We start from the raw sequence: 19,496 nt of genomic DNA, 5'->3' as shown, positions 1-19,496 counted from the left end.
ACCCCGCCTCTCGGTCGTCATGGCAACGCCTCCCCCCACCCGGGGCTCCCACATTTCAGCAGGTGCCTGAGCTGGAGCTCCCACCACCGACGCCGCCTGTGCCTCCGGCTCCTCCGCGCCCTTGCCCTCGGCTCTCCGCCCCACTCGCCCGCTCCCCCTGGCGGAGCCGGCGCGCCCCGGGGTGCCGCTCCCTGTCCTGCGCGCTCCGCTTCCGGAGGTGCCTCGCCCCTCTCCTTCCCACCTCGGAATCTCCCGCCGGCTCTTTTGCTCTTCCGAGCTTTCGGCTCCTTGCCTTTCCACCTGTTTCCCGAGAAAGGCAGGATCCTGGTCCCTGCTACGTTACTGGGGCCATGGCAGGCCTGGGCCCCGGCGGAGGCGATTCAGAGGGGGGACCCCGGCCCCTGTTTTGCAGAAAGGGGGCTCTGAGGCAGAAGGTGGTCCACGAAGTCAAGAGCCACAAGTTCACCGCTCGCTTCTTCAAGCAGCCAACCTTCTGCAGCCACTGCACTGACTTCATATGGTGAGGGAAGGGGGCTGGGGCCCTGAGGGATAAGGAGACTAGTGCTAAAGACCCCTGACGCACCAGACCCCACAGTGACGAGGAAAGCGGGGGCTGCAGCCCTGGCTCCTGGCCCTAGGGTAGGTGGGGTCTAGGGGCCAGGGCCTGGACTCCTGGGTCAGAGAGAGGAGGGGCTGGGGCCCTGGACTTCTGGGTCTGAAGGAAGGGGCTGGGGGCCTGGGCTCCTGGGTCTGAGAGAAGAGAGACTGGGGGGCCAGAATTTCCGGGTTCTGGAAAGGAGAGGCAGCTGGGGCTCAGACTCCTGGGTCCTGCAGGAGGAGGATGGGAGGACGGAGGCCTCCTATGACTGGCAGAGGTGAGAGGTCCAGGTACCCTTTTCTGCACTGACCTCAGATCCTTGACTCTTACAGGGGGATTGGAAAACAGGGCCTGCAATGTCAAGGTAAGAGCTGGGGACCTGGACTCCCAGGACCCTCAGGAGGGTGGAGGCTGGGGCCCCACAGCCTAGGCTGCTTGACACACGTGTTCTCTGGTCCCCAGAGAGGCGCGGGGGAGCCCTGGGCGGGGGGGTGTGGCAGAGACACAACCTGCAGTGGGGAGGGTGCTCTGACGGCGGGGCCAACGCGGAGGTGGTGCTGGGGGCCCCTCCCTCGGCCGGCTCCAGGTGGGGACAGATATTTGGAGAATCTGTTGCCATGGGAACAGTGAGATTTGGAAAAGGGGAGCTGAAGGGAGGGGGGCTGGAGATGCAAAGTCAGAGCCCCCCCTGCCGTTGCCATGACAACACCACCGTCCTAGGCAGGGGCCGGCCGGGTGGGGTCACTGATGGGCAATGGGCGGGTGGGGGCCGGGTGGGGCCGGCAGTTATGGGGGCCGGGAGAGGGGGCCGAGTCCTAAAGCACCAGCTGCTACTTGCTGAGAACTGAGTGAGTCAGGGAGGGGGGCGGGCCGGCAGCGGCGCCCCCAGACTCACTTCTGCCCAAGTTGATGCTCTCTGTTCTGTTGGAGGACCTCTCTCTGTGTTTCCTCTCTTCTAGTTGGCCTGCCTCTCTCCTGGCTTTCTTATCGCAGTCTGTGGGTCTGTGTCAATGGGATCCTGTTTTCTCTCTGTCTCCATCTCTTTCTCTGTCTTCCTCTCTCTTTGTCTCTCTCTCTCTGTCTCTCTATCTCTGTGTCTCTGTCTCCCTTTGGCTGTGGGTATGCATTGGGCTCTCTGTGCTTTCTCTTTTTCTGTGATTCTCTGCATCTCTGTTTCTTTCTTTGGGTCCACTTTTGAATTTCTGTCTCCCAGTGTCTCTGTCTCTGTCTCTCTGCATGTCAAGGTCTCTTTGATTTTCTCTGTATTGAACTCTATGGGGATCCTCCTCTCCTGGTTTTCTTTCTGTCTGGGTCTTCTCTGTTTCTGATTTTCTGTCCATTGGGGTCTCTCTCTGTCTCTGTGTCTCTATGATTCTCACCTTCAGTCTGCAGCTTTGTGGTTCATCGACGATGCCACGAATTCGTGACCTTCGAGTGTCCAGGCGCTGGGAAGGGCCCCCAGACAGACGTGAGTGCCCAGACACCTGGTTCTTCCTCCTCGGGCTGTGCCCCCGCCCTCACCCCCTCGGCGTCCGTCCCAATTTCTCCTGCTATTTTTAAGGCTGGGAGGGGAGGGGGGCTGGAGAGATAGGGAGAGCTAGTCTGGCCCAGATTCCCTGCCCTTGGCCTGGAAAGGGGGAATGAGAGGGGACCAAGACAGGCTGGGGACCCAGGCGGGGGACAAAGAGGAGGCGGGGTGAGGGGACCTCAGCACGGATGTGGACTGTGATCCAGGAGTCAAGAGATTAAAAAAATAGAGAGCTGAGGGACAGAGAGAGAGACAGAGAGACAGAGAGAGAAATCGATGCAAGCACCGAGATCCTGAGATGAGACAGAGAGAGAACCCAGAGGTGCAGAAAAAAACAGAGACCCAGACAGAGAGATTGGGGCAGAGAGAGTGAGAGCAATGGAACAGAGACAGTGACACAGGAGGAAGGAAAAGGGGACCCAGAAAGACTGGGAGAGACAGAGACACAGAAACTCAGAGACGGGGCGGTAGATACCCAGAAAGGGAAACTAGAATAGAAAATGGTAGATAAGGATAACTGCTTAGGAGGTGCTGAGAGAGGGAAGCCCAGAGAGATCCTGTCATACACATGCACATGTGCATTTTCAGACACCCTGCCCGTGTGCGCGCGCACACACACACACACACACACATATATGCATATACAGACCCCTGTGTACACACACACACACACACACACACACACACACACACACACATGCATATTAGACCCCCGTGTATGGACACACACGTGCATGTACAGATCCCCCATGTGCGCTCACACAGATACACACAACTGTTCTCTCCCTCCCCCCGCCCCCCAACATCAGGGGCTTACAAGAACTGCCCACCTTGCATGCCTACCCCTGATCCCTCCTTCACTTTCTTTCTGGCTGTGGGGCTCTTCTCCCTGAGCCTCAGTTTCCTCCTCTATATAATGAGGCTCACCGTCCAGTGTTGACCAATAGAACTTTCTGCAATGATGGAAGCGTTCTGTATCTTCGCCATCCAGCTGCCAGCCACCACAGCTAACTGCCGAGGGACAGAAATTTAAACCCCATTTAATTTGAATTGATTTCAATTTATTTATTTTTTTTATTGAAGTATAGTCGATTTACAACGTTATGCCAATCTCTTGCTGTACAGCAAAGTAACTCAGTTATACACATATATACATTCTTTTTTAATATTCTTTTCCATTATGGTTTATCACAGGATATTGAATATAGTTCCCTTTGCTATACATTAGGAACTTGTTGTTTATCCACTGATTTCCATTTAAATAGCCACCTGTGGTTAGGGCTACCATGTGGGACAGCATGAGTCTAGATGCCCCCAGTCTTGTTTATTTTTAATTTATTTAATCTATTTATTTTTGGCTGCGTTGGGTCTTCGTTGCTGCGCGCGGACTTTCTCTAGTTGCAGCAAGCGGGGGCTACTCTTCATTGCGGTGTGCGGGCTTCTCATTGCGGTGGCTTCTCTTGTTGTGGAGCACGGGCTCTAGGCCCGCGGGCTTCAGTAGTTGTGGCATGTGGGCTCAGTAGCTGTGGCTCGTGGGCTCTAGAGCGCAGGCTCAGTAGTCGTGACACACGGCCTTAGTTGCTCTGCGGCATGTGGGATCTTCCCGGACCAGGGCTCGAACCCGTGTCCCCTGCATTGGCAGGGGGATTCTTAACCACTGCGCCACCAGGGAAGCCCGGGAAGCCCCCCACCCTCCCGCACCCCGCCCAGGCTTGTTTTCAGGGAAGTCAGGCAGGATAAGAGCCCGGGGTCTGACACAGGGCTGGAGATGGTTTTATGATTAGCAGATGGAGAAAGGCAGAATGAGAGAGAGAGGGAGAGCACCACGGAAGTCCATGAGGCACTTTGCCAGCTTGTCAGGTCGAGAAAATTGAAGTTTACGTAGAGGATGTGACCTCTGAGAACACATATCGAGCACCACTGTCTACGAGCACCTATATACGTTATGATTTGGCTGCCTCGCCTGCCTCCACCACCAGCAAACACTACATCTGAGTCATCCAGGGCTCATTGCGTACACGCATCAGGTATCTTGTATATAGTATAGGACTGAATCTGCTTAACAGCTTGTAAGGTTAGGTATATTGTTCCTGTCCTCATCTGACCGAGGCTCCTGGGCCAGGACACCTGGGCTTGAATCCCACCTCCACCGCGTATTGGTTCTGTGACCTTCCAAAAGTTTATTTACCTCTCTGCATCTCTGGAGTTCCTTGTCTATAAAATGGGGATGGTAACCATGCCCTCATCTTGTAGGACCGTTTTAAGGACTAAATGAGTCAAATACTTGGGACAGCACCTGGTACATAGCCAGACACAAAGTATTAATTATTATCATTGCAAAATTATTACTATTACTGATGAGGAAACAGAGGACCAGGTCTTTCCTCTATATCACTCTGGCTTTCTTTTCCTTTGTGAAGCACTAAGCTTTTAATCTTGTTGTCAGCAACACAGATCAAGGGCTTAAGAAATGCTCAGGGCTCGACGAGCATGATTTCATTCAATCTTCACAAGAACCCTTTCAGGGAGGGCTCATGGCCCCATTTTATGGGGAGGAAACCTGAGTCTCTAAAAAGGGTGGTGTGGGGGGAGGCCACACAGCTGGGTGGTCGGGAGAGTCAAAAATCTGGACCCTAATCTTTCGAACTGCAGCCACAGTACTGTCTCCTCTTTAATAGCTACTTTCACCTTGAGGATAATCGCAACAGCTTCTGTGTCAGGTACCCTGCTGGGAATTTTCACCCACAGCATCTCACTTCATGCGGCAGGAACACTTTGAGCCAGGGTCAGATGAAGATCTTTAGAGGTCCAGCACATGCACCTGCCAACACCCTCCCTCCGTCCAAGTATAATTCAAAATAGAATCCCCACTAAACTGCAAAATAAGTGAAAGCCCAAGAATGTCCTGAATTTTCACCCTAGGGATAACTCTTGCAATGCATTCGTAGAAAAAGGCAAATATCAGATTATTTAACACTCAGACATTGCTGAGGGTGGAAGGAGGAATGCTTTTATTGGTGTCTTAAATTCATGCTTAATTGGACTCGACATTTAGCATCTCTTCAAGATATACATTGTTTATTTCCACTGTGCAGAGGAGGGCGCTGAGCCTCAAAATTGGGCACTTACTTGTCTGAAATCACGCAGCTGGGAAATGGCCCAGCTCTTTTTTTTTTTTTTTTTTTTTTTGCGGTACGCGGGCCTCTCACTGTTGTGGCCTCTCCCGTTGTGGAGCACAGGCTCCGGACGCGCAGGCTCAGTGGCCATGGTTCACGGGCCTTAACCGCTCCGCGGCATGTGGGATCTTCCCGGACCGGGGCACGAACCCGTGTCGCCTGCATGAGCAGGCGGACTCTCAACCACTGCACCACCAGGGAAGCCCAGGCCCAGCTCTTGATTAAACCCAAGGGTATGTGGGGACTGCAATAAAATCACTAATAATAACCATGGCAGTAATGACAGCAGTAACGCTACTGAGCACATTTAACATGCCAGCCACGGCTCTGTTGTTTACACGTAATGTTTCATTTAGGACACCTGGGTCCCTAAAACTGAGAGGTCATATTCTCCATCTCACAGGGGGCTCAGAGTAGGCAGATCATCAGCGGGTAGACATTGACAGAGGCTGACAGTGAGTGATCTGAGGTTCATGGTGGCCCACAAGTCCTCGGGAGAACAGCTTGTGGAAGGTTGGGGATTAGGGACTATGGGACTTTGGAAGCCTACACTTCCTTCAGGTTCTTCCCAAATGCCACCTTCTTAGTGAAACCTTCCCTGATCACTCTATTTCACAATCCCCTTTTCTTCTTCATTTTTGTCCAGAGCACCTATTACCATCTGTAATACTATATATTTTACATATCGTGTTTATTTTCTCTCTCCCTCCATTAGAAAGTAAAGTCCACATGGACAGGAGTTTTCTTTTGTTTTGCTCAGGGCTGGGTCCCGGCACCAGGAACCGTGCTGACACACAGGAGGTGCTCAATAAATATTGTAGAGTGAATGAGTGAGGTGGAGCCGCAGGAAGACGGGAGAGCAGGGCGGAAGAGAAAGAGTTCAGGGGGCTGTTCTTTTAGGACGCCCTGCAGACCCCTTCTGACCGGCTCCTCCCTACCCCCAGGATCCCCGGAACAAGCACAAGTTCCGTCTGCACAGCTACAGCAGCCCCACCTTCTGCGACCACTGTGGCTCCCTCCTTTACGGGCTGGTGCACCAGGGCATGAAGTGCTCCTGTGAGTCTACGCTTGCTGCGCCCGCCAGAACTTGGCGCTTCCGGGGCCCCTGCAAAAGTGCAGTGTCTGGGTTTCCCGTAAATGCTGGGGAATGGAGTCTGGGGTTAAGGGCGGGACCTGAAGTGCTACCCTCAGTTCTGTCCCCCCAGGCTGCGAGATGAACGTGCACCGGCGCTGTGTGCGCAGCGTGCCCTCTCTGTGCGGTGTGGACCACACGGAGCGCCGCGGCCGCCTGCAGCTGGAAATCCGAGCTCCCACTTCGGATGAGATCCACGTCACGGGTGAGACCCCGCCCCTTCGCCTGGCCCCGCCCCTTTACCGGAGCGTGAGGAACCGATTGAATTCCCCTGAGCTGCCCACCCCGCCCCGCCCCCCGACTCAGAAAGGCCACGCCCCTCGCGAAGGTCGCACCCACACTCCTGACCCCACCTGCAAAAGCTGAACACCACTCGGCCGCGCCCCTTCTAGCTCGAGGCCCCTTCTCCAGCCATGCCTCTGGCGCCTCTTAATGGCTGTTCTGGGCATCAAGGTCCTGGGGGTGGAGGGGTGGAGGGGTGGGGGGTGGGGAATGAGAGAAGAGCTGGTTCCGAAGGAGGTTCGGGTTTACTAGTGGTGATATGGCCAGGGTCCCGACTCCTGGGTCCTAATGGAGCCAGGGTCTTTGGGTTTGATTTCTGGGTCACTGGCTGGGGAAAGGGCTTCATGCCCTGTCTTCTGGGCACTGGAGAAGTAAAAGATCAAAAACACCTGGGTCTTGAGAGAGGCTGCTGAGAGATTGGAATTCTTGAGTGCTGGCTGGGGGAAGGCTCGGGGGCTTCTTCCTGGATCTCTAACCCCATCTACCCTCCTTCCCCTCCCCGCTCAGTTGGCGAGGCCCGTAACCTCATCCCAATGGACCCCAATGGTCTGTCTGATCCCTATGTGAAACTGAAGCTCATCCCAGATCCTCGGAATTTGACAAAACAGAAGACCCGGACGGTGAAAGCCACGCTAAACCCTGTGTGGAACGAGACCTTTGTGTTGTGAGCCTCGGGTGCAGGGGAGGCTGTAATTACTGATAGAGAATGATCTGAGGGTCCTGGTGGCCCAGAACACCCCAGAGAGCAGGTGTTAGCATTGGGGGAATCCCAAAAAGGGCAGAAGAAGGTGGTGGGAGAAGAAAATGAAGTGGTTGAGGGAGAGGGACAGAGATACAGAAGGCGAGAGACAGACATCTGTGTGTTTAATCTCCATCAAAGCTCACCGCTTTAGAATGAGACAGGGATCCGAGAGAGAGGTAGACAGACCCTGCAACTCAGAAGAAGAGACATAAACCCAAAGAGAAACACAGAAGGAATAGCGATGGGTGGGTGGCAGGGAGGGAAAGAGAAGCCAACTGACAGAAAGACAGATCTGGAGGGAGGAGAGGGGCCCCGTGAAAAGGAGAGGCCTGGAGAGAAAAACCAATGGAGGAGAGAAAGGCCAGGAGACAGAGATGGGGAAGAGCCAGGGAGGGAGGGAGACTGAGAGCTGTCTAGGTTTACTTAGGGCCCAGACAGGGAGAGACGCTCTTCGGCAGGACCTGGGGTGGCAAAACAATTTACAGAGCAGGAAACAGGCCCCCCAGCTCCCCGGGTTTGCCTGCTCTTCCCCAGGGCGGAAAGGTGGGCAGCCAAGAGCCGGGCCCCTCACTGTGCCACTCCCTTCCCGCAGCAACCTGAAGCCGGGGGACGTGGAGCGCCGGCTCAGCGTGGAGGTGTGGGACTGGGACCGGACTTCCCGCAACGACTTCATGGGTGCCATGTCCTTTGGCGTCTCGGAGCTGCTCAAGGTTCCCGTGGACGGCTGGTGAGGGCGGGGGCGGGGCCGGGGGGGCTGGGGGCGGGGCCCCTGCATCTGCATCAGCTTCCGTGGGTGGTCCCTCTTCTCTAGGGCACTATCTTTTCTACCTCCCTGTGCTTCTTTCTCTCTTTCCCCCCCGCCCCTCTCTCCTTATCTCACTCTTTCTCTCTCCTTCTCCGTCTCTCTGTCTCTTCCCCCCTTCTGATGTCACTGCCTCTCCCGCGGGTACCCCCCTCCCCGTCCGTCTCCCCTACTCCTGCCCGCCTCTGGTCTCCGTCTGTGTGTCAGGTACAAGTTACTGAACCAGGAGGAGGGCGAATATTACAATGTGCCAGTGGCTGATGCTGACAACTGCAGCCTCCTCCAGAAGTTTGAGGTACCCAGACCCCGGCTTCCCCACAAGGAGCCCAGCCCAGTCACCCACAGTTCAGAGCTGGCCTTTCCCAAACTCCATCGCTCGTTGCCCACTGGCCCTGGGACTAAAATTCCCAGAAAGCCCTGGAGTTCTTTCTGGTCTTCTAGGGCACTGCTGGGAATTAGAGCTCCTATCCATCCCCCTGGCTTGGGGGTCTGGGGACCCCCATCCCCTGCTTTAGGGCAATCTCCTACCTCTCTGGGGGCTCTGACTCTGGCTTTCTTCTCCCCCAGGCCTGTAACTACCCCCTGGAACTGTACGAGGTGAGCAGAGCTGGGGGCCTGGAATGGAGACAGTTTCCTTTCCTGTGGTCTGTATCCGTCCCCCCACCTCTCTCTCCTCCAACATCTGTCTTCATTTCCACACACATGGGTTGAGCACATACTTGGTGGCAGGTCTTGTGTTTGCTGAGTAATCCTAGCTCTCCAGAGCCGAATCTGACCCGCAGGCAACTCCTCAAGGTAGGGACACAGTCACAGATACTCAGATTCCAGGATGATGTGCTAAATTAGAGGTAGCCCAGGGAACAAAGAAGCATAGAGGAGGCACTAACCCCAGCCTGGGGCCAGGGGGTTGGGGTGGAGGTGGTCAGGGAGGACTTCCCTAAGGAGGTGACACCTGAATTGCTCCTTGAGTTTTTCTGCCTATTTATCACTGTGCCTTTCTCTCCTCCATTGGTTTTTTGACTTACTGAACACCTATTTCCTGAGGTTTTATGTAAACCAAGCCCTATTTTGGGAGTAGAATCAGGCCATTCCCTGGGGAGCTCCTCTTTCAATATAGGAGAAAGTTACAGATAGAGAAGGAGTGTGTTTGATCATGGAGATGGCTTCAGGCACTAGGGAGTCCTAAGCCTCTGGCAGGAGCTGGGGGAGTCAGAGAAAAGTTCGTAGACAGGAAGTGCAGGATTCCCCAGGCAAAGGACTGGGAGACGAGATTTCCAGGTCAAGGAAGGAATAATGCGCTCGTTCTCTCTCTCTCTCCCATTTATTCTTTCAAAAAACATTTTGTTGAGCCCTCTGTGTGCATGGTTCTAATCACTGGGGATAGAGCAGAAAACAAGAGAGAGAGAGAGAGAGAGAGAGAAAGAGAGAGAGAGAGGGAAAGAGAGAGAGAGAGAGACAACCTCCTCCCCTCGTGGGGCTTACCCTTGGAAGGCATTCAACAAAATAAAGGAGTGAATGATCCTAGGTCAGAAGGTGATATGTGATTGTGGAGAAAAATAAATGCTAAAGAGGATAGGGAGTGCTGTTTTTTGAGATTTTTTTTTTTTTTTTTTTGCGGTACGTGAGCCTCTCACCGTTGTGGCCTCTCCTGTTGCGGAGCACAGGCTCCGGACGCGCAGGCTCAGTGGCCATGGCTCACGGGCCCAGCTGCTCCGCGGCATGTGGGATCTTCCTGGACCGGGGCACGAACCCGTGTCCGCTGCATCAGCAGGCGGACTCTCAACCACTGCGCCACCAGGGAAGCCCTTTTGAGATTTTAGTAGCAATAAGCAGAGAAGCCTTCACTGAGAAAGTGACCTTTGGGCAAAGACATAAAGGAGATGAAATAGCGAGCTGTGAGGATAGTGGAAAGCCTTCCAGGTGGAGGGAAGATCACGTGCAAAGGCCCTGAGGTGGGCCCAGACCAGCAGTGAGGCTGGAGCAGAGGGAGGGATGAGGGATGAGGGTGGGAAGAAGTAGGAGATGGAGTCAGAGAGAGAAGGGGTGGGGGTAGCCTCGTCATTTATTGGAAGGATTTTGGCTTTTAAACCAAGTGAGATGGGAGGGCATTGGAGGTGGCCTGAGATGATTTCTATTTGGGCAAGATAACTGCCTCTGTGTCAAGAACAGATGGTGGAAGGGGGAAGAAGGCTATTGTGAAGGCCCAGAGGGGAGTTGCCAGTGGCTTCGCCCAGGGGACAATGATGGTAAAGGTGTTCAGATTCTGGGTGTGCTCTGAACATAGAACAACAGGTTGTGCATTCAGCACTCATCTCCTGAGACCTTCATCCACTCAACACACTCCTGCTGAGACCCAAGTCATGTGCTGGGTGATGGTAGAAAAACAGAAAGGAGGGAGACACACTCTCTGACTTTAATGGACGTTGATTTCTGGCTCTGTTTTTTACCTGCTGTGTGACTTCGGGCAAGTTACTTAATGTCTCTGTGCCATCGTCTCTAAAATGGGGGGGTGGGGTGGGTGACAAGGGTCTCCTGGAGGATCAATGGCATATAGTAAGCTATCTAAGTGCTAGTTGAATAATAAACCCTCCAGGCTACGGGAAATCAGAGAAAGTTCTTAAGCCAGAGAGGGGGGTGGAGACAACTTTTTTTCTCTCTCCATCTTTCCATCTCTCCCCGTCCCTTTCGTTCTTGGGTGCTGTCTCTCTGAGGAGCACCTCCTTATCCCCTTCTGGGGCCTGACTAGCTTTGGATCTCTCCCCTTTCTCACAGAGGGTGCGGATGGGTCCTTCTTCCTCTCCCATCCCCTCCCCATCTCCTAGTCCCACTGACTCCAAGCGCTGTTTCTTCGGGGCAAGCCCTGGACGTCTGCACATCTCTGACTTCAGCTTCCTCATGGTTCTAGGAAAAGGCAGTTTTGGGAAGGTTGGATTCCTGGGGCTCTGGGAGAAGGGGGAGAATGTCTGGGGGTGGGGCTCAGGTTTCTGGTTCTTAGAGCTGAAGTGCAGGGGGGAGGGAACTAGGCTACTGAGTCCCCAAAGAGAGTTTGATGGGGTCTCTTTAGTTCCTGGAGAGGAGAGGCATAAAGATGTGGCTACTTTCTCTGAGGGAGTAGTTGGCAAAGTCAGGGCATCTGGTCCCCTGAGAGGGAGAGGGAGGACCTGGGACTCCCATTCGTTTGTGTCCTTGAAAGGGAGGGGTAGGGACCCGCACCTCTGGTTCCCAAGATGGACTGGGCCTTTCCCGCCTCTGCCCCTAGGTGATGCTGGCCGAGCGCAGGGGCTCCGATGAGCTCTATGCCATCAAGATCCTGAAGAAAGACGTGATTGTCCAGGATGACGACGTGGACTGCACCCTGGTGGAGAAACGCGTGTTAGCCCTGGGGGGTCGAGGCCCCGGAGGCCGGCCCCACTTTCTCACCCAGCTTCACTCCACTTTCCAGACCCCGGTAAGAAAGGAGGTGGCAGAGGCCGGCTCAGGAGCCCTGCCTCATCCCCACTGGATGTATCAAGCATTTGCTTTGAGGTTCTGAGTTTTTGGCAAGGCGGAAGAACCCTGTGAACTCTGATTGGGTGTGGCGGGCTCCTCAGTGGGCGTGGCCAGAATGCAGGTGCCCTGGAGGGCGTGGCCACGAGGCTAGGATCCTGCGTGGGAGTGGCCTGAATCCCCTAGGTCTTGAGTGGGTGTTTTTTTGAGTAAGGGCTTCTGGAGTAAAAGAATTCGTGGAGAATGTCTTCTAAGTGAGCATGCCTGCAAGTGGGCTCTGAGTGGTGAGGTGGTCACTCTTGGATTCTGAGTTAAGGACTTGTCAGAAACAGGGTGTTTCCCGAAGGCTGTGGAATGGGACAACTGTCAGGGGTTAGAGAGAACGTGACTCTACTTCCAAGAGCTCTGAGTGGGCGTAGCCAGCTTCCTGGAGGTTTTGTTCTGTTTAAATTTTTATTCACTTATTTATTTTTGGCTGCATTGGGTCTTCATTGCTGCACATGGGCTTTCTCTAGTTGCCGCGAGCGGGGGCTACTCTTCGTTGCGGTGCGCGGGCTTCTCATCGCGGTGGCTTCTTTTGTCGTGGAGCATGGGCTCTAGGTGCGCGGGCTTCAGCAGTTGTGGCACACAGGTTTAGTTGCTCCATGGCATGTGGGATCTTCCCGGACCAGGGCTCGAACCCGTGTCCCCTGCATTGGCAGGCAGATTCTTAACCACTGCGCCACCAGGGAAGTCCCCTTCCTGGAGTTTTTTAAAAATTAGTACTGTATCGGGAATTCCCTGGTGGTCCAGTGGTTAGGACTCCACGCTTCCACTGCAGGGGGCCCAGGTTCAATCCCCGGTCGGGGAGCCAAGATCCTGCAAGTGGCACGGCACGGCCAAAAAAATAAAAATAAAATAAATTAAAAATTACTATCATTTGCTAGTGAGGCCTGAACAACTTTGGTTCCTAACAGGTGGCCATGATTGCATATGCATGTGAGTGGGTGTGGAAAGAGGTTTCAGTATCCCAGGGATTTCAAGCAAATGGTGGGCCTCAATCTTAAATTCCGAGAATGGAGGACCGGAACACCCGACAGTTTGGAGTAACAGGGGATGGGGTGGGTGGAGATCCTGCGGTGGCCGGTTGAGAATCTTCGGGGCCTCCCTGTGGGCACAGACAGTTGCTCTGGGTTTCTGATTGGGTGGATCCAGAGCCTTTGTCTCAAGTGGGCAGGGATGGACGTTTCCAACCCCTGGTGGGCGTGTCCTTGCCTCTAAGTCCCGTCCACTCCTCCCCAGGATCGCCTGTATTTTGTGATGGAGTATGTCACTGGGGGCGACTTGATGTACCACATTCAGCAGCTGGGCAAGTTTAAGGAGCCCCATGCAGCGTGAGTCTTGGCCAAGAGAGGAGGGTAGAGGGAAGGTGGAAGGGAGTGGGCTCCAGTCTCTGGCCTTCTGACTCCCCACCTCCACCTCCAGGTTCTACGCAGCAGAAATCGCCATCGGCCTCTTCTTCCTTCACAATCAGGGCATCATCTATCGGTGAGCAGTCCCAGGCCTTTCAGGGGAGGGAATCAGACCCCCAGAAGAGAAGGAATTTGAGCTTAAGGCTCCAGCCCGTTGAACTGTACCCTTCCCACCCCCAGGGACCTGAAACTGGACAACGTGATGCTGGATGCTGAAGGACACATCAAAATCACTGACTTTGGCATGTGTAAGGAGAACGTCTTCCCCGGGACCACAACTCGCACCTTCTGTGGGACCCCAGACTACATAGCCCCCGAGGTAATCCTGCCTCCACTGCTCTTGGTGCCCTCCCAATTCACTGAGTAGGTGTGGTTGGTCGTCCAGTATTCAGAGTATGGGGACTTGACCCTGGGGTCTTTACCTGAGTCGTGGGGGTTCCGACAGCAAGCAGCAAGGAGAGGCTCTTGCGGAGCGTTGTAAGTGGGCGGAGCGTTGTAAGTGGGCGGAGCGTTGTAAGTGGGCGGAGCTGAGTCTCTAAATAGGCAAAGTGGGGGGACCTGTGGGTGAATGTTCGAAAAGAGAAGGACCAGCTCTAGGGATTCTAGGAGAACAGGGCCTGTTACTGGACTGTTCTAAGAAGGTGGAGATGATTTCTGGTGTACTCTGAGTGGGTGGGCCCCATCCCCCAGAACATTAGGCATGTGGAGGGTGTCCCCTGAATATTTCAAGTGGGCAGAGTATGCTCTGATTTTGTTGCGGGGGGGTGAAGCTAATGATCTGACTGTATATAAGTAGACTGAGAGCACGTCCTGACTTCTCACTTGATGGAGGAGGTGGGGTTGGTGGTGCCCTCCTTGATCTTTCCTGGAGATTCTATGATAGTGCCCAAGTAACCAATGCCAGTGGTTTCAAAACATAGCTGGTAATCAGAATCACCTGGGGAGATTTTGAAACATACACACATCTTCCTGCCTCTGCCTCTGGCCTATTGTGGCTGGGATTCTTCAGGGCTGGGGACATCTCTCTTTAAACAGTCCCCTAGGAATTCCCTGGTGGCGCAGTGGTTAAGAATCCGCCTGCCAGGGCTTCCCTGGTGGCGCAGTGGGTAAGAATCGCCTGCCAATGCAGGGGGCACGGGTTCGAGCCCTGGTCCGAGAAGATTCCACATGCCACGGAGGAACTAAGCCCGTGCGCCACAACTACTGAGCTGCGCTCTAGAGCCCGTGTGCCACAACTACTGAAGCCCTCACACCTTAGAGCCCATGCTCTGCAACGGGAGAGGCCACCGCAATGAGAAGCCCGCGCACTGAAAGGAAGAGTAGCCCCTACTCGCCGCAACTAGAGAAAGCTCGCGCACAGCAACGAAGACCCAACACAGCCAAAGAATCCGCCTGCCAATTCAGGGGACACGGGTTCGAGCCCTGGTCCAGGAAGATCCCTCGTGCTGCGGAGCAACTAAGCCCGTGCACCACAACTACTGAGCCTGTGCTCTAGAGCCCGCGAGCCACAACTACTGAGCCCATGTGCCACAGCTACTGAAGCCCATGTGCCTAGAGCCCATGCTGCACAACAAGAGAAGCCACCACAATGAGGAGCCTGTGCACCGCAACGAAGACCCAACACAGCCAAAATTAATTAATTAATTTTATTTTTTACAAAAACCAAAAAACAGTCCCCTAGAAGAATCTGATATGTGTCCAGATTTAAGACTCTCTGGTCTCTGAAATTCTGCCCTATGCACCTGATATTGTAAGGAGAGAGTCCAGTTACCTAGATATTCCGGATGCGTGGAACTTGCGACTTGGTCTTTAGATAGTCTTTATATTTGGGACCAAAGGAATGTTCCAAGTAGGTAGAGTTTGTTTCCCAAATTTTCCAGAGGATGGAGCCAAAGTGTTCTGAATGGGAAAAGTTTGTGCTGAAAACATTTAAAGTGGGTAGGGTTCCCAGGCGGTGAAGCCAGAGGGGCCCTAGGTTTCTTGAATCACAAATCATAATCCCTTGCCTTCCTTCCTCCCCTGCTAGATCATTGCCTACCAGCCCTATGGGAAGTCTGTCGACTGGTGGTCCTTTGGGGTCCTGCTGTATGAGATGCTGGCGGGGCAGGTAAGGGAAGGTGGGGAGAGGCTGGTTTGACTAAAGGCAACACGGATGGGGTGCCACCTGTTACATGGCCATCATCTCAGGAGGAGCCGGTCAGGAAGGGATGTCCGTCTGTAGGCTAATAAGGTGTGCGAAGCTGTGGGGAAGGTCAGCCAGATAGGAGAGCGCTCTCCGTGGTCCTGAAGCATTATCTTCCCACAGGCTAGGGGTTCCTCACTTTTCTTGTGTCACGGACCCCCTTCTCAGAACAATGTTTTTAAATGCATGAAGTAAGATAATAGCATTACAAAAGAAGCCAATCATGTTGAAATATGGTTATCAAAATGTTAAAGGTTTAATTGAGTAATTTAACCAGCTAAATAAATTTAAATGTGTATGGTTGTCTAAACATATTAGAATATGGACCTATATGTGATATCCTACTAATGAAGTAAACGGTAATATCTCACAGGAATAGGAAGTAAATAGGAAGGTCTACCAGTAATTTTGAAGTAGAGATGACTGATTTTTTGAGATATTTGCAACTCTTACGTGCTAAGAAAATATCTGTGATTTCCATTGGTGATGAAGTGACAGTTACCACTATTTGGGTTTGTTTCCTATAATTGCCATGAATGCTGAATTTGTTTTAGATTTTAAAGAATAAAGATGCATGTTTTTTCCCATCCAAATTCATGGCCCCCCTCAATGGTGTAAACAGACGCCCTAGACTTCACATTAAGAAGCTTTGCCTGGGTACTGCTTCTGCTAATCCCAGAAGACTGGAGGCCACTCATCCAACCGGGAGAATGCTTTTACAGCTTTTCCTGCAGTTTTTCTCTCTTCTATTTAAATGACACGTTGCCTAATTAATACCCTGCCAATTTACGTAGCAGAGAAAGAGACAGAACCTCAAAGAGGTGCAGAGAGCTGAAGCATCTGAGATAGAAAACAACAGAGTCTGAAAGTGTGAAAGATACAGCTTTTGCGGTTTGGTCAAATTTTTCCCTAGGAATTTGGGGGCCCAGGGGTGGGCTGTGTTCATGGTGGGCATTGAGGGTGTGGAAGGTGCGGCCAGGTAGTTTGCTGAGTCTCTGACTATCCTCTCTACTTCCTTAGCCCCCATTTGATGGGGAAGACGAGGAGGAACTGTTCCAGTCCATCATGGAACAAACTGTCACCTACCCCAAGTCGCTTTCCCGGGAAGCTGTGGCCATCTGCAAGGGGGTGAGAGACCTAACTCCTAGATTCTCCAGACCCATAAGCCACACGCCCCACTGCTGCTGTCCAGGGCTGCCCACACGTTGTCTACGTGCACCTTAGGAAAAGGCACCCGTTCCTCAAGTTGCCTTACTCCCGTCCGCTGAAAAAATTTATATAATACAGAGATTTTGTTAGAACAATAACATACTGCCCTGCTGCCACCTGCAGTCCAAGGATGGCCTCTATCCTGTCCTCCTGTGCTAGCTCCTCTCCCCAGCTCATGGCAGGAAGTGCTGGAAGGCCAAGGCTTGCCTCTCCTGCACTGGCTGGGTCAGGTGAACCTAACTCCTGCCACTTTTCTTCCTGCGGGATCTCGGTTGGGCAAGTCACCAAAACTCTGGGAACCTCAGTCTCCTTCTCTGGGGTTGTGGAGTTAAAGCAGGAGGAAGAGACTAGCCTATAGCAGCTGTTCAACAGATGTTAGGACATTTCTGCTTCTAGCTCCTGTCTCCACGTCTCTCTGACTGTCTCTCTCTGGGCTTCTGTCTCATCCCTCTGCCTCCATCTACATATCATGGGGCTTTCTGTGTTGCTACCTTTTTTTCTGTGTCCTTCGGGAATCTCTGTCCCCCTTTTGCATCTTTGTTCTCCTCTCTCTGGGTCTCTGTCTCCCCTTTCTCTGAGTCTCCGCCCTCATATGGGGTCTTCATCCCTCTCTCTGGGCATTTGTCTCCTGGGTCTCCATCCTCTTCTCCTTCTGGACCTTTGTCTCCCCCCACCCCTGCCCCTGCTTGTCTCTTACCTTCTCTGGGTATCTGTCCTCCCTCTGAGTCTCCTCCTCTCTCTGGATCTCTATTCCCCCCTTTCTCTGGGTCTTCAATCTCCTCTCTCTCCCCCCTTCTCCCTCTCTGACACTTTCCCTCTTTCCTTCTCTGCCTCCATCCCCCATCTGGGATTCTTTCCGTTTCTCTTCCTCTGTTTCTGGGTTTCTCCGCCCCTTATACCCTCACACCCTAATTTTGCTTCTTTCTTTGTCTCTCCCTGGGTCTCTGGATCTGGGTTTCATCTACCCCATCTCATTTATTCCCCCTCTTCCTCTTTCTCTCTCCCTTTCTTCTTTCCACTCCCTCCCCCCATCTCTGTCCCATCTCCCCCTGCCCCTCCCCCATTCTTCTCTTTCTGGATCTCTATGCTTGTCTCTCTGTTCCTCCTTGCTTGTCTTCCTCTCTCTCTGTCGTTCTCTGGGCCTCCCTGTCCGGGACTGTGTATGTCTGTCCGTCTCTCTCTGTGTTTCCTACAGTTCCTAACCAAGCACCCAGCAAAGCGCCTGGGCTCGGGGCCAGATGGAGAACCCACCATCCGAGCTCATGGCTTTTTCCGTTGGATCGACTGGGAACGGCTGGAACGATTAGAGATCGCGCCTCCTTTCAGACCCCGCCCGGTCAGTCACCTTCTGGGAACAAAATCTTGGCCCCTAGAGGGTGGAATATCCATGAGCTCCAGTACTTCATGTTTCCCTCCCGGTGTTTCCCACAGTGTGGCCGCAGCGGCGAGAACTTCGACAAGTTCTTCACGCGGGCGGCGCCAGCGTTGACTCCCCCAGACCGCCTAGTTCTGGCCAGCATCGACCAAACCGAATTCCAAGGCTTCACCTATGTCAACCCGGATTTCGTGCACCCGGATGCCCGCAGCCCCATCAGCCCAGCACCTGTGCCAGTCATGTAATCTCACCTGCCGCCACTAGGTGTCCCCATGGCTCCCTCCGCCGCGCCAGCCTTACCCCTACCTCACGCGCCCCCGTACTTCACCACCCCCTCTCCAATTCTAGATCTTGCTCCCCAACGTTCTGGCCTCTGCCCTCCCCCTCCCTGCCCCGGGTTCCAGATGCCCCTCCCAAGCGTTCCTGGCATTCTAAACTGCATACAATCTCTGGAGTCTTACCGTGTTCTAGATTCTGCTGGGCTGAGCCCTAGATTCTGACCTGCCTCAGTGTTCTGGATTCCGCTCCACCAAGTTACAGAGCCATCAACACCATCCCAACTCCAAGGAGTTCTAGACTCCATCTTGGTAGAATCTATGCCTCTTCTTCTTCTTCTTTCTTATTTCTGGGAAATAGCGTCACAGGGCGGGCTGTTTCAGACTGGGATTTCAGGACAACCCCCCCCCCCCGAGGCCCCACCTACCTCCACTCCATTCTGGAGTAAGTGGGAAGCTGTGCCTCTGTGCTCCAGTGCCCCTCTTCTACACTCTGGGGATTCCTGGGATGTATGGAGGATTCTCTCCCCAGCTGTTCTCAGTCAGCTTTTGTCCTAGACTCCCCATCCTAAACCCACCACTGCATGGCTTCTCCAGTCCTGCTTGGAACCCAACCCCTACCCCAGTGCCTGCCACTCTCGGGGTCTCTCTCCACCCCCAATCCTCTGCCTCTCCCACCCTGCCACAGCTGCTGGAGAATAAATTTGGGATGCTGATGCTGAAGTGTTTGGATGTTTTCTTCTAAGCTTGGAGAATGAAGGGGGTGTGCAGGTGGGACAACGACTATACATAGAAACAAACAGAGACAGAGGCTGAGGAAGGGTCTGCAGAGAGAGAGGGAGAACGCAGAGACCCATAAAGTGAGAGATGATAGCCACAGCATGAGAGTAAAGAACAGAGACCTGGAGAAAGCAGAGAGAGAAAGAGAGAGAGAGAGAGAGAGAGAGAGAGAGAGAGCGCGATCGAGCTACACACAGAGTGCCATAGAGAGGACCAAAGTGGACACGTGCAGGAATAGGCAGCGGTGTACTCATAGACCACTGAGCGTGTCAGGTAGAGATCCCGGGCACAAAGACGAGCGCGCACATATTCGCCCAGAGCAATAAAGCTCACACACTGGCACACTGAGACCCAGCGACTGGGAAGTTCTAAGAGGGAGGATGAAAGACAAGCCTGCTATTGAGAGACCCTCCAAGACAGAGACACCCGTGAGCTTAAGAATCAGAGACTGAGGCAGAGGGCAGGCAGATGCGCCCTC

General features: G+C 53.5%; 1 protein-coding gene across 5 annotated transcripts; it reads left to right on the top strand.

The window, feature by feature from the left end:
- The first annotated feature begins 250 nt into the window (after positions 1-250).
- Positions 251-18,386, top strand: PRKCG (protein kinase C gamma). Of its 5 annotated transcripts, none has more exons than XM_060131160.1 (18): positions 251-520; positions 931-962; positions 1,984-2,066; positions 6,247-6,358; positions 6,508-6,639; positions 7,224-7,380; positions 8,051-8,185; positions 8,468-8,555; positions 8,828-8,857; positions 11,033-11,185; positions 11,520-11,708; positions 13,028-13,119; positions 13,211-13,273; positions 13,378-13,516; positions 15,224-15,304; positions 16,400-16,507; positions 17,784-17,924; positions 18,020-18,386. In XM_060131160.1, exons 1-18 carry the CDS (start codon positions 351-353, stop codon positions 18,206-18,208), a joined length of 2,094 nt encoding a protein of 697 aa, XP_059987143.1. In that variant the 5' UTR covers positions 251-350; the 3' UTR covers positions 18,209-18,386. The 5 variants fall into 5 exon arrangements, with proteins under 5 accessions (XP_059987143.1, XP_059987144.1, XP_059987147.1 ...); XM_060131163.1 differs by having other exon boundaries at positions 482-520; positions 914-962; XM_060131161.1 differs by lacking the exon at positions 8,468-8,555 and having other exon boundaries at positions 8,051-8,168.
- The last annotated feature ends 1,110 nt before the right edge of the window (positions 18,387-19,496 follow it).

Source organism: Lagenorhynchus albirostris, chromosome 19 (genome assembly GCF_949774975.1).
Source record: "Lagenorhynchus albirostris chromosome 19, mLagAlb1.1, whole genome shotgun sequence".
Classification (NCBI taxonomy): Eukaryota; Metazoa; Chordata; class Mammalia; order Artiodactyla; family Delphinidae; genus Lagenorhynchus; species Lagenorhynchus albirostris.
The sequence above is the reverse complement of the archived record's forward strand: the minus strand, read 5'-3'. Positions and strand labels throughout refer to the sequence as shown.